Genomic DNA, 24235 nt, shown 5'->3' on the forward strand with positions numbered 1-24235 from the left:
TGGTAGAGAGAGGCACTGAAGTGTGGCTCCAGCCACAAGAGATAAGTAGCAATTGCACCCTTTCTGATCTGATCCTGATCATATCTGGTACAGAGGAGCAGGGAGACAGTCATCTCTAGATATTTATGTTGATTCAGAGCAGGACTACGTGGAAGCAAGCCTGAAGGGAAGTGTAGAAGGACAATGCAAAGTTGAAGGTCATGGGCCTGAACAGAGACAGGGAGGAGCTAAATTATATAAGGGTTTGAAGACCAGAAAAAAAGAGCTCAAAATTTGATGCAATGAAGGGACTGGAAAATAAGTTAGGTGGGTAAGGTTTTTTGAGGAGTTTTTGAGACAGAAGGGGGATTCATAAGGAATAGATCAGGACTGCTCAAACTTGGGGGAGGGAGGGTCAGATCCACCCGATCCTGAGGGTTGTGATAGCAGCTAGATGGGAGGGAGGTTCTGCTATAGAAAAAGATTGAGAAGGAGCTCAATGGACTAGACTAAAAATCACACAACAATATTAAAGATCAAATTTCAATCTATGAACCACTGAACAGTTGTCCTCCTCTGGGACAACACATCACAAAACTCAGGATGAAGCGTATGAGAGTTAGGGATAAAGCACTCTCGGGCAAGGAGATCTCACTAGAAATAAAATTCCAGAGATTAGACAGATCCAAAACTAAACTATCCTTTAGGAAACACTCCAAATCCTTCCTCTTTCCACCAGAGCAAGTACGTCATTTGCAACACTGACTATTCCATCCTACCAAAGCACACCTGCCCAATGATAAAAAGGTGAGGCTGAGTGGCCTGTAGTTCCCTGGAGCTTCCTTTTTTCCTTTTTTAAAGATGGACACTACATTAGCCTTTTTCCAGTCATCCGGGACCTCCCCGATCACCATGAGTTTTCAAAGATAATGGCCAATGGATCTGCAATCACAAGAAAGAACTTGTAACAAACCAACCAACAAGCCAAACAATCATAGGCCAAGTAGAGTTTTTACCCCCAAAAGTGAGGATAATCAAAGATTCCAGGATGTCACTATTGCTATTGATTTTACATGGAAAATGCTTGGATCCTATAGTGAAGGGTGCTAGTATAAAACCCTAAGAGAGAAGTTAGACTATAGAGGACATTTTTCTTGAAGAATTTGGTGCTGGTAAAAAGACACCTTAAAAATGAAGTCTGCCCTATATAGAGTAGGTACTGTACAGACAGCAAGGTATAGAGTAAGGCAAGCTTCTCCTTGCAATCACATCAACACTGAGTGGGCAGGGCCATGAGAGATCAGTTTCAATGGCCATTCTATGTAAGAATTCCAACAAGAACAAACAATGCTAATTGTGGTGGTGGTTTCTAATAATGTGGCTGTTGCCACTTCCCAACAGAGACCAACTCACTTCATATAATGAATATCAGTACCTATTGGAGGCACACTTGAACCAGTCATCTTGAAATAAAAGGTGGGGATTATGATCCCCATCTGTGAAACGGAAACTGAGGGAGAAAAGCAAAGTGACTTGCCCAAGACTACAAAGACTGTAACAGAGCCAGGATTAGAACTCAAGACTTCCCAATTCCCAAGCCTTTGCCTTCAGAAAGATTAGATTATGTCCCTAATTAAACAGATAAATCATCCTTGAAGAGCACTGAAAGCATCTTCACACAGAGGACACCACTATTTTGCTTTGCAGTACACTTAAGGGTGCCACTTTTGGTCCAAACTGAACTCAATACTGTTAGTTTCTGATGCAAGACACCACTTTTATCAATAAATATCTGCACAAAGAAGTTTGAGAAATTGCACAAAGCAGTTAAATCCATCCTTCCTCCCACAGACATAGCTCTTATAACGTATGTCTATGTAAGCCTTCATATTATCCCACACAATCCTATCACTCTTTTCCTACTCCTCCCTTCCATTTTTTGTTACACCTTGTTGAACGCTGTCCTAATAAATACAATTAGACTTCCCCACCCTTTATTTCAGACATCATCCCATGTGTCCAGGATTGGTCATTGCTTCCTACTCATAGAGCATGCATGGAAAAGCACTGATAGTTTTCCACATCCTCCAAAAGGTATTTAGTTTCCTTCTCATTCAGGTGGAGCACTGCACACAGGTCAGAGATTAATTTTAAAAAGCAGCCTCTGGCCATACATGAATTTATGCAAACTTGGTAGCGTTTCTATGGCCCTCTGCATGTTTCTAGTTTGACTTTCACCGCTGAGACCAGGTCGCTGATTTCAGTTACTGAATAGCACCCACAAATCACAGCTACTATTTTGAAAGATGATTTAAAACTATGTCCTTGTATTCTATGCACCAACCGATTTAGTGAACTCTTGTATGTAATGAGATTTATTCCTTCAGTTTAGTATACAAAGAGGCAAATTCTTCTGACAAAAAACCATAGGTTGTTCCTATTCCTTTCCTGCTCTCCCACTTCATACAACAGGAAATAATGAAAAAAATTGATTCCTATCACATTTATCATGAGCTGTTAACCCTGGTAGTCTCAATTACATTCCCACTACAGAATGAACACACACACACACCCAGTCCCCAAGGAGCGATGATCAAGAACAAAATTATCACTTCATGCATTTTATTGAGTCTATTTAAATTTGCATTATGACATCTTACATAGGAAACAAACTCCTCCTAAATGTTAGCTATCAAATATGATCAAACTGTTTTATGACCTTTTAGAGTACCATTTTGTACTAAAGTCCAATATAAACAATGTAAAGCACTGTACAAAAAGGAAAATTGTTACATTCTCAGTTTAATACAGGGCTTCCCAGCCAACAGCCTAACAAATATAAGGAAGGGCTCTTGGGATTTTAATTTAAGTGACAAAAACCAGATAATGGAACCAAATAAGGTTCAATAATGGATTCGCCCATAAGAAAAAGGAAATCTCGGTGCAAAAGAGGTTGGGAAGCCCTGGTATAACAGAATCAAACTAATTTGTACACAACATAATTTAATGTGCTTTGAGTAAATTACATTACCATTAGATTTGCTTCTGTCTCCTTCCCCTCAGCAATGCAACCCAAACAAAAATAAAGCCTCTTGTAAGTGAAAATTTCAAATATTTCTAACTGTGTTGCTCAATTCCCTTAACGTGGCTCCAAGTTAACACCTCCTGGGAGAAGCCAGATAACCTGGCACAGGCATTTCCATTACAACTGTGTACCTAATCAACTCAAGATCTGATCACGTATCCCTAATCAAGTCACTTAAATCCCCAGTTGTACTGAGGATGAACGAAAACACCAGATTCTTGCACAGAACACCACATTACAGTTATAGTAAGGGTCTCAACTTAACAATGCCAAGAAAAGTTAAGGCCGCAGCTAAACAGCTAAACCCAGCCAGCTGAACCTTGATATTGCAATATATGTGCTGATTAGGAACACACACTGTTGGAAGACCCATGGAATACCTAGGCACACTGGTACAAAATGGAAACCAATGGTCAGCTTTAACTAAATTTCTTTTCTCATCTTAAAATTAGACCCTAGTTACTATAACGCATCTCAGATCATGAATTTCCTCAAAGTGTAGGCAAGTATTTTAAGATACATTTCTTACTGAAATTATATTGGTGAAATGGTCCTTTGGACACTACATATTCGCATAATCCATGGATAGCAGACAGTCATTACCGTCCATTGTGTCAACATTAGTTGAAAACACATTAATCTGCAAGTTGGCACAATGGCCAATCATGGCTTCTTCAAAATTGGTACAGTATCATGTTAGTGCAGCTGCTATGCATGCACACTAATACTTCCTACGGAAAGTCCTTAAGAAACTTTTAACGAGTAGTTTCTATGCATGCAGTGCAGCAACTACCCTGTCAAATAACACTATTTTCCAAACAAGGATCAGTTAACATAAATGAACTAACTGCCTGCAAAATACTATTTGCAAAAAGCTGTTTATTTTTACAAAAGTGCAAGTAAAAGAAGAACCCCAGTAAAAATCAGTCACTACTTTTCACAGTTCTTTCACTTAATGGATAAAACCCATTAAAAATGTCTACAAATTTGCAGTTTGATTAGAACTATATACTGCACTCTTACAAAACAAAAGATTGTGCACTCTTCTATGTTTTAAATACCTAGGGGTAATCCCAAACACCAGGAGGATGACTGTCCACAATGTGCAAGAGTGTGTGTGTGGTTTTTTTGTTTTGTTTTGTTTTTTAACATCAGCTTTCCTTATACAAGCTCTAGCAGGAGAGCTCCTTCAAACACAAAACCAACTTAAACAGCAAAGAAATTAATGTTTTAATAAATAATGGAGTGAAAGATGTGTATTTCCCCAACTTTGAAGGAGGGTAAAAAAAAGCTTCCTCAAGATGGCACCATAAACTAAGACGAGGAGAGCAGCAATGTATAAGGCGGCTACCAGAATCTTTTAAATTTATTCATCTATGTACACGTGGGCATTAACCACCACCCCCCCAAAAAAGATAACAGCTGTGTTTTAACCCTCTCAGTGGCCATGGGCATCCAGTAAAGTGGCTGTAAAAACAGTGCACATCCATCTACAATTCCAATGCTGAAAAAATAGGTTTAAGCGTAAGAAAGCTATAGGTGCAAATATGTTAAGAATGCTTGGCACCAAAAGAATTCATATATTTTTAAATAAGTTGATTCAAGAGAGACTAACTTTAGCTAATTGTGAGCACCTCACTAGAGACACTTCTATACTTTACCTATAAAGCTTGCAATTTAATTTAAAATTGAAGTATTAATATTGGCTTTTAAAGCTTAATATAACTTTAATTTAAAGGAAAGAATGATGCCCATAAATTTCTTGTACTATACAGGAATTAACTAAATTATCTTATAATAATAGGGCCTGATCCAGCAACCCTTACTCAGATGAGAATTCCTGCTGCTGGATCAGGCCAATAATTTTGCAGATTTGTTTTGCACAATTCATAATAGGAAAGTATTCATAAACACCATTGAGTTACTGGGTGTAGCTCAGAGCTCAGTTATACCACTGCTCATTTCCAGAACTGTTGTGGACGTTGGTAAATGCCTCATCTACGTAAGAGTTCCTCACTAACAGCAATATCACTCTTGTCAATTGTTTGAAGTCAAAAGAAACAAACCCCATTGCTACTGGTATAGTAAGAGTTTAAAAAGGAATTTCATTATAAATAATTAAAACATTTGAAACATTCAAAGGATTCTTAATTGAGATGAACACTGGTTTCTGGTACCTTTTTGGGAACCTCAGACACTTTAACCATTGTTACAATTACATAAAGTTAAAACATTAAGGCATACCACTTTTAGGCAATCATCATAAAACTACAAGATGGTTGAACTGTATAGTTCTTGGAAACCAAGAACAATCTTAATTAAAAAAAAGAGTAACTGCTTAATGAGGTATTACAGTCTTCCTCCACTGTGTATCGCTTGTTGCTAATGGGCTCATATTATTCTCATTTCTGTCCTTAGTCCTCATAAGACATCTGATTTTAAAAAGCTAAAAGTGTATTTAGAAATCAGTAGCAAATACCACTATAAAATATTTCAATTTTAATTCTACAGTCCAAGTCAGCAAAGAGTGTTACTGAAAAATGCGAGTGATTGCATACACTTATGTGCACACTACAGAAAAGATTCAAAAATCAGGGTGTCCAATGTTTGAGAAGTAGTTTTGGCTTAAGATTCATTAGCTACATTCATGAATCAAAGTCCAACCAGTAACATTAATATCTAACCTCCAATTTTATAGATGAACACATCTCAGAGAGAGAACATTTGAGAGCATGTATTTGTTTATAAATGTTTTAAAAACATACGATAAGGAACACCCTTACAATGATGGAGCATTCCACCACAAGGGAAGTGAGCTCACAAGCCAGTCAGGATTCCCCATCGAACTGAGAACGACATGAAAATGCACTATTAGAAAAATGGGAGGGCTCCAGAACACCTTGGAATCCTGAACTGACTGGTGAGGAGTTCAATTATAATGGCTTAGCAGCTAGGATGACGTTCTATGTAACCACCACTCAAACACTGAAGATTAGTTAATGTAAAAAAAAAAATATATAGGTCAGGTTTGGTTTTCTCATCTGAATATCGAGCAACATTTTGGATCTAGCCAGCAAGAGCAGTTCATATCCCTAGTTAACAACTACTATATATTTTTTTTTACTTGAAATAGAACATTGCTTTCCTTGAGAAGCATGTAGCATTGGCAAAGCTACTAAAGAGTAAAGGTTTCTTGGGAATGGGGAAGAGGTTTCCCACCATGTAAAGACAGCTGAGGTATGAACATTTCCAAAGCAGACTTAAAATTGTGTAAATGCATTTATAAGATTTGAATTGTGATAAGCCCACACTAACTTTTAATACAAAACCCAAGTGGAATTTAGACAGTCTTTAACAATAACGAAACATGCCTAATATTTTACTTTAAGGAAAGTAAGTTGCAAATTCAAAACTTGAAATTTCATTTTTTAAATGTACTCCAGTAACCAATAATTTAAGATTGGCAATTCATTTGAGAAACTTCTGTTAGAAGATTATTTCTCAGTTACACCTAAACGTTAATTTCTCTACCATGGATACTTAGGTCACATGCAACTGCCATTGATTTTTGGAGGCCAGCATGTTAAATCATTAACAAAGCTCCAGAGATTACTAGGTCATTAGGGTGGGAGGAGAAAATTAATTTGCCAACATTTGTCTGCTGAAAGTTACATACAGCTCCCTCAGTGATTAAAATACAGCTTAATACAAAACTTGGGCAAAATCCTCACCGAATGAAACTGGTACATACAAGTTTGTATCATTACACATCAGTAACCATACAAAGAAAAATCCAGTCTTCAGAGCAGGTTTCTATTTCTTTTTTTTATATCACCTTTTTTGGTGGCATTACTGAGCCAAGTCATTGCAATTATAACATTCAATTTCCATCAGTTTTAATGAAATTAAGATGTCTAATTCTTAACTGTTTTATGTTACAGTAGCTGTTCACATAAATTAAATAGTACAGATATGCACTGCTCTTGACAATAACATTTACAAAAGCAGCTCGCTTGTATTTAGTTTGCTCTGTGTGTGGTGGGTCTTATATGAAAAGCATTCTCTTCATTTCTAAGCATGGTACAATTTTAATTCTTAATGCATTAGTACAACAGTGCACTGGAAAAGTACTGAGCTTCTACAAAAAAGCTTTACAATTGTAAAACAAAAATTGTGATTTTTTATTTAAACAAGCATAGGCAATTCTTATATTTCCACAAGATAAATATCCCGATTAAGCTATCAGCTCACTCTACAGAGTGCCATAGTGATGGGCTGGAGACAGCTGTACAATGGGAAAAGGGCTAACATTAGTGTTATCTGCACTCATGTGTCCAAGAATACCCAATATGAAAATTAACCAAAATTATATTTAAGGGTGCAGTTGCATTAATTTCATATTCAGTGGGATAGCTGGGTTTGCTTTTAAAAATCCACTATGAAGCATGTGCTGTAGCTAGGATGACTTCTCAGATAAATTCCTTACAGGGATGAGTTGAGTGCTGAGGTCTTTAAGATTCACAATGCATTGGGGAGGGGATGGGGAAGGAGCTTAACAGTCTTGATGATGAAAAAAATGAGAAATTTATAGCAAATAGGTATCTTTGGGGAAATAAAATTGTCTGAAATTCGAGACACTGAAACTGAATAGATTTGGAGACTCTAATTTAAAGAGATTCCCATTTTAAAAACTTTAATTCTGAGAAAATGTTTCCATGAGGGACGAAGCAGCCAGACTCATTACTTTACATTGAAGCACCACTCAAAAGGTGGTCATAATGAAAGTGATCTTGTTGCCCATCACTATTACACCAGCTGTTCAGCCACAAATTCAGCTCTCATTTAGACAACACTTTCTCTGTTACCAGACGCTAAGACTGCTCTACGACAAATAGGACAAGTGGAATTTTCTGATAACCAGCGATCAATGCAGTGGACGTGGTACTCATGGGAACAAGGCAGTTTACGAAGCTTGTTGCCCTCTGTGTATTCTGTAATACAGACACTACAGGTTTTCAGAGCATCGCTTTCACCAAAATTCCTCCATGCTAGGTTGTCAATTTGTTCTTTGGTGAGTCCTCTTGGCTGGTCATCATCATCCTCATTTAGTAGAAAAAACTGTGCTAGGCTAAGGAATGGTAAAGAGCCACTTTCTTCAAAAGTGACTGATCCCCTAGTATTCCGACCTTCCCGCCTAGCAGATGTTGAACCTCCTTCATTACTATTTTCATATACCTCCCCTGAGCTACCTTCAGTACTTTCATTGCGTGAACTAGTACTACCACTATCACCTCCATTCTGTAGCTCAGGAGCATCTACATTTTGGTTTGGGGCTGGGCCATTAGGATCTGCATCACCATCACTGTACATATAATAGTTTAATTCTCCAAAACCTGTCATTATCTGCCTTAGAATGGTCTGAATTGCGACCGATGTTGTCTCATTAAAGCCCGTGTTTATGATTCTACGAATAGGAATCCTAATGGTACTGACATAAGTTCTCACTCCAGCCCGTTCTGAACGTGAAAATGTACGCCTAAGCCCTCCACGTTCACTTTCATAAGTGACTGTATTGTTTGGTGTCTGGGACCTGGATCGGGTTCGGTTGGCTATGCTGTCTCTCTGCCGATATTCTCCTGGACGGACTCTTCTCACTTGAAGATCAAGAACTATAGTAGGTGGTCTCTGTCCAGGAGCTGCAGACTCACTGCTGCCATTTGTTTCTGAAGAACCTAATGCTGGAGGAGCAGGTCTTGTTTCAGGGGTTGAAAACAGAACTGCATTTTCACTTGTAATCTCAGTCCCCGTCGTATGTTGCCTTAACGTCACATGCTGTCTAGTTCTAGAACTTCCCTCAGATTCGTTTATGAGGGAATGATCAAGTGTCTGAGATGGCATATTATGAGGAGACCTGCGAGGAGTCTCACTTGCTGGATTAATAGGTGACCTACTTCTATCAGTCCTAGCCCGGGTTCTTCGTTGTTCTGGGCTCCTGCTTCTTGCTCTTCTCTGGCCTCTGAGAGGAGATGCTTCCTCAGTTGCTAACTCCTCAGAGGTACTTCTGTCTGAGCCAGGCTGCCTTACAGATGGCGATTCAGATCTTGGAGTCTCAGTGTCACTTTGGCTATTTTCCAAATCCTCACCATTAGAGGGCTCTACAGATTGCTCATTTTCAGCTTCTGGGTTTGGGTTCCCATTATTACGGTTGACATTTATTTCCAAACTGAATCTGAAATCACCACTGTTAGGGTTAGTCCGGCTCACTGCCCTCCAAGACTGGTTTCCTCTTTGCCCGCTCCGTGTGGTATTTCCAGTCTGTCGTACTGAATTAAGCCAGTCTATTATGGAATCTCTATTAGAAACATCTTCTGTGGATTCTGCACCTGTCAAAAGAAAGGGAACTACCAAAATTAGAGAACTGAGGTAATTCTTAGATTAAATTTTCCAAAAATAAAATTCTTAATTTATCAAGTTACAGTTTTAAAATATTTAAGTCTTTTAAACACCGTAACGGTTTCATCCTTAACAGCTTGATAAGTGTTATGTCCACAAGAGCTTTTTCTTTGAGGGAGCATGAGTGGACATTTTTCTACTGCCAATAATTATATGCCTCTTTAGAAGTTGTAGCCAAATAGCAAACAAGTCATCAAAATAATTATTTCTTGTAACAGCTAAATGGAAAGTCAGTTATGTTTCAATGGTAAAAAAACCATTAGATTATATGTTTTTTACTTGCTCAAATACTGTCAATTCAATGGCCTAGTACAGCAGCAGTTAAATCACAAACCAAAGCCATGTTTACATAACAAGCGTACAGAGGCACAGCTGTACCGATACAGTTGTGATGCTGTAAGAGTACTTATGTAGCCACATTATGCCAACAGGAGAGAGCTCTCCGGCCGACATAATAAAATCAGCTCAATGAACAGTGGTAGCTATGTCAGTGGGAGACACTCTCCCACTGACATAGTGCTGTGCACATGAGCGCTTATTCTGGTAAAATTTATGTCATTCAGGGGGAGTGTTATTTTCACATCTCTGAGCAATAAAAGTTTTGCTGACATAAGTGCTAGTGTAGACATTGCCTTAGTGGCCTGGAATACTTGAGTTTGCTAGACTAGAGAACCATTTGGCTAACAATGAACAATGACAGGGTTCAGTGGGACCTGTGTGTAAACCTTTATGCAGGGAGGCACTGTGGCAACCTTGAGATGGAAAGAGTAAAGGTGAGAAAATGTGGGAATCTCAGAAAGCACCCCTGTAAGGGAACAGAATGGAGAGAAATCTAAACAAAAAAAGAAATGCAGAAGCGATCACAGTGCAGCAAAATAGAAGTGTGATGTGTTCTAGCTGAAATCTCTTCAAAACTTTGATCTCTGAAGCAGATATCAGATAATCTTCACTTAATTCTAAAACACTGCTCACCTCGCACCTGCCTAGGCTTAACATGTTCCATTCCTGCACTCAAGTTAAAATCTATATTGGGTGCTAAAGTTAAGAGCTTCCACAAATACAATATTTATACCTCTGTTCTCATCACCATTTTGCTGTGGTGGACCTTCTTTAACTTGATGTAGCCTTCTCATCAATTCTTCTTCAGTAATTTCACCTTAGGAAGCAAGCAAAGTTTTGCAAAACTATTTTAAAGGCAGATATATAAAGGCAAGAATAATCCATAGGCTAAGAGTTCTTACGCTTACATTCTCTTTGAACTGCAAATACTGTACTAACAAGATACTGACTGCTGCTAAATATTTGTTGAATTCTGACACACCATGATACCTATAAGTTGGGGTAGCCAAAGTATACCCCAAAGTTCTCCAACACTATTGCCTTTAGGTAAGACTTGCTGAGGCTCCAGCTAACAGAGTTACAACCTGCTCAGAAGAAGATGGTGAAATGCTTGCTGGGTCTTGTAACCATGTCAGCAGTATTCTCCATCCTATATCAATCAAGGCCTCATTTACATGAGAAAGTTGCACTGGTTATCTAAAAGTGTTATTTTAAACTGATTTAATTAAACCAGTGTAAAAAAACCTCAGCAGACACATTTCAGATTAAGAGTTGTTTATTTCAGTTTAGCACAAGTCTATTAGGAATCAGTTTTATCTAAGCCAAAATAAGCCACTCTTATACTGAAATAAGACTGTTCACACCGGTTTAACTAAATCGATTTTAAAATTACACCTTTAGTTAAACCAGTGGAACCTTCTTGTTTAAAAACGGCCCAAGTGAGACTCAGATACCTGGCAAGATGCCAAGGCAGCCCTCAGTAGTGCAGACTTTGCAAGTCCCAGTGAACACTAACATTTTCTTAAAATTTAATTAGCACCATCTAGTTTAACCTAACAAGCTCGACACTATTCATATTACCTTCAAGGAATGGCCTACTGCAGTGATTTTCAAACTTCAGGTCGCGACCTAGTACTGGGTCGTGGAATGCAAGGCACTGGGTCACCTTGCTTAGCACACAGGGAGCCTGGTGGCTGGCCAGTAAAAACTAGTCCCTACCTGTTTTGAGTCTGACACCACGCTTGCCATGGAAGCAGCCAGGAGCAGATCCGGCTCCTAGGCAGGGGGGCCTCAGGGCTCCGTGCACTGCCCGCGCCCTGAGCAGCGGCTCCACACTCCCATTGGCTGGTTCCCGGCCAATAGAAGCTGTGGGGCAGTGTCTGCGGACAAGAGACACGCGGAGCTGCTTGCCCTCCTCCGCCTAGGATTCGGACGTGCTGCTGGCCGCTTTCGGGGCACAGCGCGGTCCGCGGTGACAGGACAGCCTGGAAGCCTGCCTCTGCACCCCGGCTGCATTGCTAACCAGGAGCCACCGGAGATAAGCTCGGACCCAAACTCCGCACCCCAATCCCCTCCATCAAAACCCAGAGCCCCTCCCTGTACCCCAAATGCCTCATCCCCAGCCCAGAGTGTGCACCCACAGCCCAGAGCCCTAACCCCCTCCTGCCCCCCAATCCCCTGCCCCAGCCCAGAGCCCCTTCCACACCCTGAACCCCTCACCCCCACACCCCAACCATCTGCCCTAGCTGAGTCTCTCCGACACCCCAAACCCCTCATCCCCAGCTCCGTTGGGTCGCGGGCATCAACAAATTTTCTCCAACTGGGTCACCAGAAAAAAAGTTTGAAAACCACTGGTCTACTGTGTGCCCAACTAAGCAGAAGAACTACTCTCTACAATGGCATAAAATAGTACTAAAAATATAATAAATGCTGAAGATACATTCAGCACAACAGTGAGAGGAACTAGGTAGTCTGAAAACGGGTGTAGAGCCATTCACATTTGTGAATTAAAGTTTTCATGCTACCTACATGTCGTAACATACCTGGTGTTCCTAGCAAATTGTTATCCCTCATAAGCCTATAGTCCTCTTCATTCAGGTTATTTACAAAGTGATAGAAAGCTTCTTCACGTTCTAATCGATCCAGTTGACTCCGGCGCTGTGCTTCTGAGTGATCAATACTTCCTTTATCGTTAGAATCTGAGCTTTCCATGTTGATGAAAGAGTGGGAAAGTATCTAAAAAGGAGAAGAAAACTACATATTTTGAAAACCATACATACAAAAGTGAATAAAATAATCTGTAATGCTTATTCACACATTCAGTGGAATTCAGCACAATCTGTCATTGAACTTGACCCTGACAACACACACTTAATCACTATCATATATTTAAATTATTAAATGAGAAATTTAGTTTGTACCACAATTTAAATCACTACTTGGTTCAGCATTTAAATCAATAATTTTGAAAATGCAATATGTTTAGGGAAGCATCAAAATTACAGACCAAATCCTTCAGGCAATCTTTTGTGCACCCAACATTGCTCAGGAAGGAGACGTCTAAACCCCCTTATAGCATACGCTGATGTTGCAGCTACTTGACAAAGCACAACCTAGAGCAGCCTAAAGGCTGGCTTAAAACAATCCTGTAAAGGACGTGAGTCATCTGAATCCAACACTATGTTCCTTTAGAAGACAATTTTAATAGGGTTAAGACTCTTAAACTCAAGCCTATAAGGAAACGAAGTGCCTCGTGTTACTCAACAGCAATCCTTCTGGACTATTAAGAGGAATAGCCAATCCCCAAAAGCCAAAAGAATTTGGAAGAAATGTGAAATTACAGCATAGTAGATTGTGGGTGCCAGAGAACACCTTGCAATACAAAGATCATTCAGTTCCTCAGGAAAAAAAGGTTCTGTAGAATGAATTCTGGGATTTAATGCCAAAAGTAATTTATTAGACAGCAGTTCAACTATCAATTTTGATGAAAGTGGAATGAGACCAAAAAGTCTTGTGTACCTGGCATATTGCCAGCTGTAAACAGGAATCCAATATATATGCATTCTCCCCACACTTTTCCTACTTCAGTTAGCTTAGAACCTCTAACACATCTCTGAACATTAGTGAGAGATACAGCAGTATCTGCATTTGGTCAACGTCAACAGTGAAAACATACCACCTCTGGAGAAATGATGTTAACCCTAAACCTATCCAAATGGAAGCCAAAACAAGGAAGCCTGGTTATTAATCAGTAAGCCTCACCACTCATGATGTCAAGCACTGTCTTACACAACTGTGGGAATGCACCAATTACTCATGTGGCTCATTATCTAGCTAGTTTTACACCTGGTGGAATGCTCCTATACAACATTTCCACCGGAAATGTTTCCTTTTTTAAACAGCTCCTGAAGCCTCATGAACATACTGAAAGGGGGAAGGAGGATTCTGTTTTGTGCTTTTTAATCGGAGAATTTCCAAATATAATAGGATCTGTTTCTCGGCCACTTGTCTAGTGCAGTGGTTTTCAACCTGTGGACCCTGGGGGTCCGCAGACTATGTCTAAGACTTCCAAAAGGGTCCGCACTTCCATTTGAAATTTTTAGAGGTCTGCAAATGAAAAAAGGGTTGAAAACCACTGGTCTAGAGCATGAAACTGATCCTCTTTTTGGTTTCTAAACAAAACTGTCAAGAAAAATCAGAACGTCTCTACAGTTTAAATCATCATAAATAGAGGAGAGGTTTTGCATGATCTTCGAGGCCCATTTGTTTACACACATTAAGGTAACTTACACAAGTGTTACTGTGTTTGTCTTCTTCCCTCTCCAAGCCCAAAATTACATGTCAGATGTGGGAATTGTCATTATTGGAAGAAGGCCTCAGAGGAGGGTCTTGCATTTAGAGTCAACACTATTAGGGTTACTCCTGGAGGCTTGTCTACGTTAGGGATTTTCACACTGGTATAGCTACACCAAAGTAGCTTCACCAGTGCAAACACCTAGTATAAACTCTGCACCAAGCCAGTTTATCCAGCTTCAAAAAAAAGTTCTCTTCTACCTTAGCCATTGCAGAACCCTATAAATTCTAGATGCCTATCATTAGGATACTAATAGTACTACAATGACAATAGGGTTTCCTTGGTTCTGCCTAGCTACGCAACAGTATTTCAATGGTGGCAGTAAAGCAGCACTATTTCCATATTACTATGCAACAGACTCCTATGGAAACAATAACTAGATACAGCTTTCCTCAGGGATTTAATCACTGAGGCACACCATCCAAATTGTGTCTTGAGTGTAGTATACAATCTTGATGCCTAAAATGAGACCTAACCTCTAAAATGTGAGCAGCACATTAAGATATCATAAGCAGCATATTACCATAAAGCAAGAAATGCAAATAAGGGCAAGACACACCATGTCTGCCTATACATGATGATAGACATAACTGTGGCATCCTATTAAACCTGCATAGGGGAGGCCATATATAGTATGTTTCACCTCAGTGAGTTTCCTTGCTTTTATTGCTTTAGGTCAACTTAACATGAGATTTTGTTCTTACCTGCGTAACACAACCTGAAATTTCCCTTCTTCTGTCAGCACAGAACTGGCGAGGGAGAGCAGAAATGTCTGGAGGAGCTCATGTCTCTAAGATGTAGTGAGTGCAGATCTGTTGATTATAGCCAACTTTAGTTTATCCAGTAATGAAACTGAACATCTTTATGGAAGCACAGTAAGATTTGTCTAAAGTTCGCTGGAAACAAGAGTCTGTACAGCTATTTGACTGAAACAAGTGAAAGTTTTCTTTAAAAGGGTGATGGGAAGTGTTTTTCAGCAGCTGAATAACCAGATATTATTGCAGTAAACTCTTAAATTGGTATGCCCACTCATTGACAAGTCAGTCAAGTGGATTCCCTGTAGTTACTCATTAACAATCCACTTAAAGGTGCCAGGCACAAATGACTAATGATGTCCTTACCATCAGTAGAAAGCAGCAGAGTCTACGGAAAACAGTAAGCTTTAATAGCAAGAAATGACTATCTATAGTTCAAGATTTTATAATCTCCAAGGGAGGAATTATTTTATGGTCTCCGGGGTATAAATGATCGAGGACTAAAGATATTCATTTGGTATTGAAAAAAGTTGCCATTATCAGTTACTTTGCTCCACTACCAGTACTAAAATTATCAATTCATTGATACTGTGACAACTAGGCCTGAGTAGAAAGTCATACAAATGTAAGGATATAACTTAGAAGCCAATCTACGAAAGAGGGTCAGGCATCACAATTCAAGAATTTACTAAAGTAGCTGTTTAAGAAATTCACTTCGGACCCCATACAACAGTAAAATGCTTAAACTCTCAGTTCACCTTTATCTTTACTACCTTACACTTATATGGTACCTTCCATCTGAGGATCACAAGATTCTTCCCAGAAATAAGTGTTAATTGAGCAGATGGCACAATGACCTACCAACTAAGTCTTCCTTGCATGAAAATAAATAAGCTGTTTCAGGACATAGTAAAATAACCCAAATGCTATCTGAGCTGAATTTACCTTAGTACATGTACTTCTGTTTGTGTAAGTGAATAAAACCCACCTAAAATTAAGTAGCAGTCAAGCAGTCATTGCTGAAATCTGCAACTTGTATAAAGTAAAAGGAAACTTGACCCTAAAGGATCAAAGTCTTTCCTTTACACTGTTTGAAGAAAAAGGAGTGATTTAAAAAAAATAAAGTTGTGCTCTTCATCAGCAATATGTAGTAGGTCTCAAAGTCCTTAGTAATGGGAGGAAAAAGACTATGACCAACCAAATTAATAAAACAGCAAGCGCTGTTAAGAACTGGCTGGAAGGAGTTAATCTCCCCCAAAACGTCTTGTGTCTAAATGATTGATATTTTAAGATGAAATGAAAATATACGGGTTTCAATATTTAAGAGTGACATCATTTCATTTGGCATGTACTGGATATTTTCTAGAAAATTAGACTCCTATACATTATGCAGATTTCTTAACTCTCTTCCCAGCAATTTAATTTATAACTCTGAATACACAAAAGGGATGGTTAATAGGTGGAAATAGTTTAGCAACTGTGCTCAACACAGGACTAATTTCTAAATAGTGATTACCTACTACAATACTTAATGAGCTATTAACAACTGATCCACTTCCATCCCACAGGAACTAGTCATCCTTTTTTGGCAACCAGAGGCAAATTTGTTGTATCAGTGTAGAAGTCAGAGTTGCCCTTACTTAAACCAAACTTCAAGAAAAATGTACAAGACAAAACTCAGATGTTGACTTGAAAATATATACATTCCCTACCCCCCAAAGATCACCTAAATCTCTAATAGGACTATTAACCCTCTTTCTTGATGAAACTTCATCCTTAGCGCCCTGTCAAGAAAAGCTCTCCAACACCACATAATTCAGACTGAGAGAAATTAAAACTAGCTATTAGAATATTTTGAACTCCATTTCTCTCAAGGTACAAAAATATTTGCAAAACCTAAGTCATATTTTAAAGTGCCTTATTTACCATGATGTGACAACCAAATTAATGACTAGGCTTCAAAAAACAAACTACTACAATCTGTGCTCTTCTAAGATGCACAAGAGAAAAAACTAGTAAACAGTTTTAATGTAGCTATGTCAAACACCAATTACTTTATCAATAATTAGTTGTAATACATTAAGAAACGACACATTTCATGTGTTTTCAACCTTGAAGTTTCATCATTGCTGTATCCTATAAATCCTTGCTCTCAAAAAACAGACCATAGAAAATGACTGTTGAGTGACCCCAATTACTAAGAGCATTAAAAACAAAACAAAAAACAAGCATGTGAGGGAGAGGGCTCACTGAGATTTGCACCCCAATCCTGCGACAAGATACACACAGATGGACCACTGTGTCTACCTACAGCCCCGCTGAAGACAATGAGTTTTCCACATAGACACAGAGGTCTGCCTGTACGCCTCGTACTGCGGGATCAGGGCTTTCAGTCCAGTCTGAATATCTACAGCGTAGAGGCAATAGGGGATTAAATTTTCAAATTTTTAGAAGTCTGCCTTACACGTTAGGCTTATTCTTTGCCTGTTGCTATTAACTCTAATGGATGTAGTATAAATGTATTCATCTGGACATTAAATGTGATGGATAGATACTTATCTTACCCCAAACATTACACCACTCAAATTTCACCGGTACACTCTTTGCCTCAAAAAAAAAAAAAAAAAAACAAAAAAAACACTAAGCTAGAAAAATGTCAACTTGCCAAAGAACACCAAAAAAGTATTTTGTCTTTTTACAAAGTATTTGTATAAAATGCTATTTTAATAAAGGAACAAAGATGTTCCCAGAGCGCTAACGAGCAGAAGTCATAAGAATCAGAATGTCATTTTAATCATAGGTATGACATTGCAATAGAACATATGTCAATGCTTTCACATATCCAATAAAATGTTTCACTCTTAGAACTTCACTGTCAACTCCGAGGGCTCAAAATGTTATAATTTTCCTTATTAAAATAGCATTTGTCACAAAGACATGTTGAAAATGAAAATAAATAAGACATTATGTTGCTTTTGGTCTTTAGATTATACCACAGAAGAGAAGACCTATTGGACATGAGGTATCACAAGAGGAGTCTCATGAAAATGGTTCTCTCTTGCTCTAAAAATGAGCATCCTGTAAGGTCAGCAAGCAAAACGCCCACTCTGAAGTTAGGAGGAAGCAGCACTGTGGTATGTCAGCAGCCAATGTCGTCACTGAAAGGGAGAGCAGCAAAAGTAGGGTAGCATCCTGGGGAGCCAGACCCGCAAAACTGATGACCGTCGAGTAGTGCTCAAGTTTCAGCAGAAACAGGACCTCCGGTTAATGGAAGCTCTAAATCAAACATAACCTGTAGAATTTCAATGCAAAAAACATGTAACTTCAACTCTTCTTTTAACTCCATTTCATCCGCAAAATTGTTGCTATTACAGATTCTACTGGAGATAACAGGCCAATGCTACGCTGACAAACAACTGCAACCAATAAACGAGGATTACGGTACAAGCCTATCCTGGTTGCTGTCTAATTCATGAAATACTCCCAAATATAATTTTTTTTTAAATACCTTATTAAATAACATTTAAGTTATATATTATGTTTAAATATAAAACCAAGCTGTATGTAAAACTACAATCTCATCATCTGATTTTGATGACAAATCAAGAAACAGAAATTCATGTAGCTTATTTATGATATTATGAATACAGATGCCTCTGGCATACTGAATTTGTAAAAGATTGTTCTTGTTGGACTTTTTTTAAAAAGTTATTAAAATTAAGAGGATAAAGTAAATGCATATTAGTATATCTTACCTAATCAAGTGTTGCCACTTGATTTTTTAGCAATGAAGCTGCTCAGCTTTGCAGTCCTCACTGAAGGAAAGAGTTAAACATCAACACTTCAGATCAGCCAAGAAATACCAATTGGTGTCTGCTGACATAAACCAGGACAAGAAGATGAAATTGCAGCCTTATATGCATTTTATGTTTTTACGCACAGCCAAGTGTCTCATACATTCTGAAGAGAAAAGCAAATGCAAATGTTGTGACACTCCAAGTTACCTTTATATACCCATGGAAAGATCCATCCCTACATTAAAATTTAACACTGACATATTTTTAAAAAAATATGGGTTGCGAGATAGGTGCCTGTGCATAAGAAATTCAAAATAAGAGATTCTGATGGTAAAAAGGTATAGATAAACGTGCTATGTTTTATCCTTTCAATACTTTGATTGGCTTAGGTTTTTACAAGTTCCTGCCCCTCTTAGATTTCACCTACAAGAGGATTTAAAGGTGTGTTAGAACATGTTAGCTAACATGCTCTAAAAGTTTAGTGTAGACTATTCAGCTAGTAAGTGATCAGTTAATCTAGTTGGGTTTCAATTAAATCAGTTTAGCATGGGTTAGACTATACAATGCCTTGTCTCCACTAGATTTGTTAGAACAGGGGTTCTCAAACCGGGGATTGCAAGGTTATTACATGGGGGGTCGTGAGCTGTCAGCCTCCATACCAAACCCTACTTTGCCTCCAGCATTTATAATAATGTTAAATATACAAAAAAGTGGTTTTAATTTATAAAAGGGTCAGCTTGCTATGTGAAAGGGGTCACCAGTACAGAAGTTTGAGAACCACTGTGTTAGAAAAGTGTTACTAACATTCCTACAGACATCTTTAAATCTTAGCCTAAATACATTCTTAAGAGCTTGTTTATACACAAGAATTGTACTGTTTAACTCCATAAGGGGCTACACCAGTATAAATATTGTGATTAAAAAAATCATGCCCTTAACCAAACAAACAAGTGCAAAAAATGTGTGAAGATTAGGCCCCAGGCTGTTCTGAGTTTGGTGGAGAGATAAAGAGTGCTGAAACTGTCAACTCTCTCTTTTCTGTGAGGTAGTTAATATGGACTGGACAACATGTTTATTATCCAGGCTAGGGACTTGCTATTTGTTTGATGGTCACATCACCTTATATAAATATTGGTGTGGTTAATTATATGACATTAAGAGCCAGAAGCACATACATTTTTAGTACTGCTAACTGGGGGAGGAGGGAAGAATGCAGTATTTATTTCCTTTGTAACCCATTTAACAAAATATGTTTTCCTCTTTTGATGAGCAGTTAGATCATCATTTCTGATTCCTTTACTTTCCAAGTGATGATTAACCGTTCCAAAATGGTAAACCTCTGCTGGGCATACAGAGGCACTTTTAAACACTGGGCTATCACCATAACATATCCAATCCCAGACTCTGGAAGAAGATATTTAACTTCATCTACAAGAGGAAGGAGCTACTGTTTAATTTTCATCTCTACCTATCAACTTATTGAGGTTGAAATGATTAGAAGATGGATGTTACAGCTTCTTTACTATTTCATAGTCACCTCCAACTTGAAATTAATCAATATAGCCAATAGTGCAGATGGGAAGTAAGTCTTAGGTGTAGTGCTGTCCACCTGATTATTGTTATTTCTGTACAACTTCAGTTTGAAAGCTTATTTATTCAACACTAAACAGGGCTCTTTGTTTATTCACTCCAGAAAATACAGACTGTATCCAATGTTCCAACTTAATTTCCTGGAGAAGTATTTTTGTTGAAACCCTTTTTGTAAATACATCAAATAGCTAGATAATGGATCAAGTCCATAAGATACAGACAGAATAAATTTTGGTCCTCCTTTGAGATGTATGACTACAAACAGCATAAGACATCCCAGGATGACCAGAGTTTTGAACCTCCATAAACATTCCTAAAAGTATAGATCATTTTTACATCCTCCTCAGAACATTTTTGGGGTGTGGTAAATAAAGGTAACTGGGAAGTAAGTGAGATTAGACAGATAAAATGGGGATCACAGTGCTATCAGTTTTCGTGGGTCACAAAACTATAAACAACCTGGACACTTGGAAACAGAAGAGGCCCTCACAGAGAGTAACACGGACAGCCCTCTCCACCTCTCTCCTCACGATGGGGCTCCTTGCTCTTGGTGTGGGGAGGATAAAATGAAGGCTTGGGCCCGAGACACTATAGCTCCTTAAAGGAGACACTGGACAGGAGAGAGAGGCCCGAGTTTTCCTACAAACCCAAAGGTCTAGTTTCAAGTTTCAACCCCCTCAAACCCAGCTGGGTACAGCGGAGCGAGAAGCCCCGCAGCCCACGAGAGGGAGCTTGGCCCGGTGCCCTTCCGGGCTCACGCCGTGTGAAGGGGAAGGGCCCTGAGGTGTCAGTCCTTCCCTGCCCGAGAGGATGGGACAGGAAGTGAGGCTCCCCTGCTGCCGACAAGGACCCGCGCTCACACTTGGGGATGGGGTAGAGAGGACCCAGGGGTCGCCTCCGTGGAGACAGGGAGACCGAAAGGGCCTGCTGTCCTCCCTGCCCCAGGAGCGGGGATCCCACCCACCGCCTGGGCCCTCCTCCCAACTTCCCCGGCTAGGCAGGGTTGAGTATCAAAGGGGAGCAGAGGCTCGGGGACACAGACTCCCCCTCCCCGCCGGCAACCAGAGCGCCGCCGCCGCCGCCGCCTCCCCTGGGCCTGGGCCTCTCCCTCTCCCTTCCCTAGGCCATTTTGAAACTCTGCGTCCAGCCCCGATACTCACCCGGCGCCGCCAGGCTCCCTCCTCCCCCCCGGGTCTCGGTCCGTCGCTGGCTCCGGTGCTCAGCGGGCTCGGCCCTGGCTCGCCCTACTCCGTCCCTCCCCGAGCGGCAGCAGCGTCTCCTTCCCTCCCCCTCTCAGGCGGCCATTTTCTGCTCCATTGTTACCAGGGAAGTGGGGGGCCGGAAACAGGAGCGGCCGCCAGAGGAAGTGAAGGGAAACTCAGTGCGCATGCTCACTCCTCTCCCGTACGCAAGGCGCCTTACACAAGCCGCCATAGAGCTTGGAGGACCGTGCAGAGAGAGCGGCCCCACTCACTGGCTAGGCAGCCATTTTGGATGGGGACAAGGAGGAGGGCGGGGCGTTGCGCGATGCCCTGAAGCGGTGGCGAGTGGCCGGTTAAATCTGAGCGGGGCCGGACTGGATGCGTGCAGCTCCCGCCTGCACTCCCGGTGAGCGCGGGGCCCCAGCCCACGGGTCCTGCCTTGCACCCCGGCGCGGGGCGTTGTCCAGCCTCCGTCGCTGGCGCTCAGACAATCCCTGGTCTCTAAGGCGTCGGGTGAAAGACCCGGGTCGGTTGGGCTCCTGCACCAGGGGGATGGGCCACGGTGAACCTATGGTTGCAGGAAGGCTAATCCCAAATAAGGTTACCAACTTTGGTTGGACGAATTCCTGGAGGTTTCATCACATGACATTATCTTTAATTAAAGATTCATCTTTAATTCCTGGAGAATCCAGAACAGTCCTGGAGCGTTGGCAACCCTAATCCCAAACCCAGATCTTGGGCCAGGGAACTGCTTTATTTCATGCACTGAAGATTAAAATCCTTTGCTGGGTATGTCATAGGATGGGACGATATTAGAGTTGTAAATAAAAACGAGTGTTATAATACTGCAGGGTATATACCCACCCAAAACGTGGTGCCACACAAATTGACCCACTAGATGCATGTAGAAGCATAAAAATACATCGCAAAGAGCAATAACTGTAAGAAGGGCTGTTAATTCTTTCATTATTTGACCTGACTCCTGGTGTCCTGCAGTTTATGATAAAATATCTGTGTGGTATTATTTCCCCTTCGTCTTTCATCCCAGTGGATTTTCTGTGCTATATGAATTACTCAGGAGAGGGGATGAGCTTGAATTTGCATGTTGTTCAGTTAGCTATGCAGATATGTGTGTGTGTTTATTAGCAGCCAGACTAAGTAGCCATTAACACCAAGTTTTGCCATTGCTGAATTCACATATATAGATTCATGAATATCCACCAACATTTAAGGTGTCTAAGGCACTTCTGGGATTTTCTGTGTCAACATAAGAAGTTTACAGTTTGGATTTCCAAACAACAGTGACCTGGAATGGCCAAGGAAGAGTTAACATTTGGTAGGCAGCACCGACTGTAATATGAGCTAGGTGTGGGAGGGATAGGTCAGTGGTTTGAGCATTAACCTGCTAAACTCAGGGTTGTGAGTTCAATCCTTGAGGGGACCATTTAGGCAACTGGGGTAAAAACCTGTTTGGGGATTGGTCCTACTTCAGGTAGGGGGGTGGACTAGATGACCTCCTGAGGTCCCTTCTAACCCTGATATTCTATGATTGGCCTTCAGTGATTTGGGTTCTATTCCTAGGTTCACTACTAGCTTGTTGGGTGTTGCCAGTCACTTTGGGTTAGATTTGCCCCCCCTACTTTTAGGTGCCTAGAAAATCACTGGTATTCACAAAGCCTGACGTAGACATCTAGGCTCCCTGCAAAATGAATGGGGTGATATAGGCCTCTTAGGACATGATCCACACAAGTCAACATACAGTAGCCAAGGGGAGGGGTGTATTCACCCACCTCTCCGAGGGAGTTTGGCACTTAAATCTGAACTGCAAGGAGGCACTTGGGAATCTGAGCTGCAAACCCTCTCTTGGTATTAGGATCCTATGCCATTTCTGCAGGATGTCCTTCCTCATACATTTTGGCCCAGCATTAGGATACTCATATGGAAGTGCTCTGATTCAAGTCCATCTGGGGTGGGAGAAAGGATTTGAACAGGACTCTGCCATCTCTTAGGAGAGGGTCCTAACCACTTGGCTTGAAGATAGTCTGATGTGGGCAGTCCCTCAGGTCTTTCCTGTTGAAACTGTTCCACTGTAGATAAATAATTTAAGAAGTCACTGGAGCAGGAGGACTGGAGGCTGGGTTTCCCACTGCCCTCTTGAGTGCTCTTATCAGGCTACAGAGTCATTCTCATGTTTTCTCTCTCTCTCACACCCAATGATTTTTTCTGGCAGAATGTGCACTTGAACCAGGTCATGTCCCAGGTGAGTACCCTAACCACAGGGCTAAAAAATATGAGGAAAGGCTTCTTCCACCCTCCAGTTGTTTTGTTTGGGTTTGCCTAAAGGGGTCCAATCCCATAGGCAAATTCTTAACATGTTTACTGGATCAGGCCCCATAGGCAAGTTCTGTGGAAGAATACCTATCTTCTCCCGGTCCGTGCATCACTTTGGGGGTTAGGCATCCAGATACTTCAAATAAGGCTGCAGAGGACACTCTCAGAGACAGAAACATAGGCACCTACAGAACTTTTATTGCAGTATTTAGGCACTGAGTGAATTCTGGCGCCTACAGCTGTCAAGGACAGCTGAGTTGGAGTTTAGAGAATCCCGGTGGGGCCTGATTCTGGGATTTAGGTGCCTAAAATGGTAGTTGGGCACACAAGTCCTTTTGTGAATCTTGTCC

The 24235-nt window shown here is 40.5% G+C and overlaps 1 protein-coding gene and 1 long non-coding RNA gene across 12 annotated transcripts in view; one reads left to right on the plus strand and one right to left on the minus strand.

Annotated features, from left to right (window-relative positions):
* Nucleotides 1-2584: 2584 nt before the first annotated feature.
* RLIM (ring finger protein, LIM domain interacting) lies at nucleotides 2585-22557 on the minus strand. 11 transcript variants are annotated; one of them, XM_065556599.1, is made up of 7 exons: nucleotides 21513-21679; nucleotides 18721-18838; nucleotides 17530-18257; nucleotides 14915-15022; nucleotides 12400-12592; nucleotides 10590-10673; nucleotides 2585-9447 (listed from the first exon to the last, which is right to left on the minus strand). In XM_065556599.1, the coding sequence occupies exons 5-7, from the start codon at nucleotides 12566-12568 to the stop codon at nucleotides 7907-7909; spliced, it is 1794 nt and encodes a 597-aa protein (XP_065412671.1). In that variant the 5' UTR covers nucleotides 12569-12592; nucleotides 14915-15022; nucleotides 17530-18257; nucleotides 18721-18838; nucleotides 21513-21679; the 3' UTR covers nucleotides 2585-7906. The 11 variants fall into 11 exon arrangements, with proteins under 11 accessions (XP_065412671.1, XP_065412672.1, XP_005291840.2 ...); XM_065556600.1 differs by lacking the exons at nucleotides 17530-18257; nucleotides 21513-21679 and adding an exon at nucleotides 21827-22557; XM_005291783.5 differs by lacking the exon at nucleotides 17530-18257 and having other exon boundaries at nucleotides 21513-21684.
* The window catches only part of LOC135973444 (uncharacterized), a 42801-nt gene continuing 40416 nt past the window's right edge, over nucleotides 21851-24235 (plus strand). Inside the window, exon 1 of the long non-coding RNA XR_010590276.1 lies at nucleotides 21851-21960. This is a non-coding gene — a long non-coding RNA (uncharacterized LOC135973444). The remainder of the gene's footprint in view (nucleotides 21961-24235) is intronic.

Source organism: Chrysemys picta, chromosome 9, assembly GCF_011386835.1.
Source record: "Chrysemys picta bellii isolate R12L10 chromosome 9, ASM1138683v2, whole genome shotgun sequence".
In the NCBI taxonomy this organism is placed as follows: domain Eukaryota; kingdom Metazoa; phylum Chordata; order Testudines; family Emydidae; genus Chrysemys; species Chrysemys picta.

What these genes read in the sequence shown, in the direction of transcription:
- RLIM (XM_065556598.1), bottom strand. Translation starts at nt 12,568, where the DNA reads ATGGAAAGCTCAGATTCTAACGATAAAGGAAGTATTGATCACTCAGAA. An exon ending in CAATTTGCTAGGAACACCAG is followed by an intron (nt 10,674 to 12,399) that starts GTATGTTACGAC and finishes TTGCTTCCTAAG; the next exon opens with GTGAAATTACTGAAGAAGAA. An exon ending in AAATGGTGATGAGAACAGAG is followed by an intron (nt 9,448 to 10,589) that starts GTATAAATATTG and finishes TTCTTTTGACAG; the next exon opens with GTGCAGAATCCACAGAAGAT.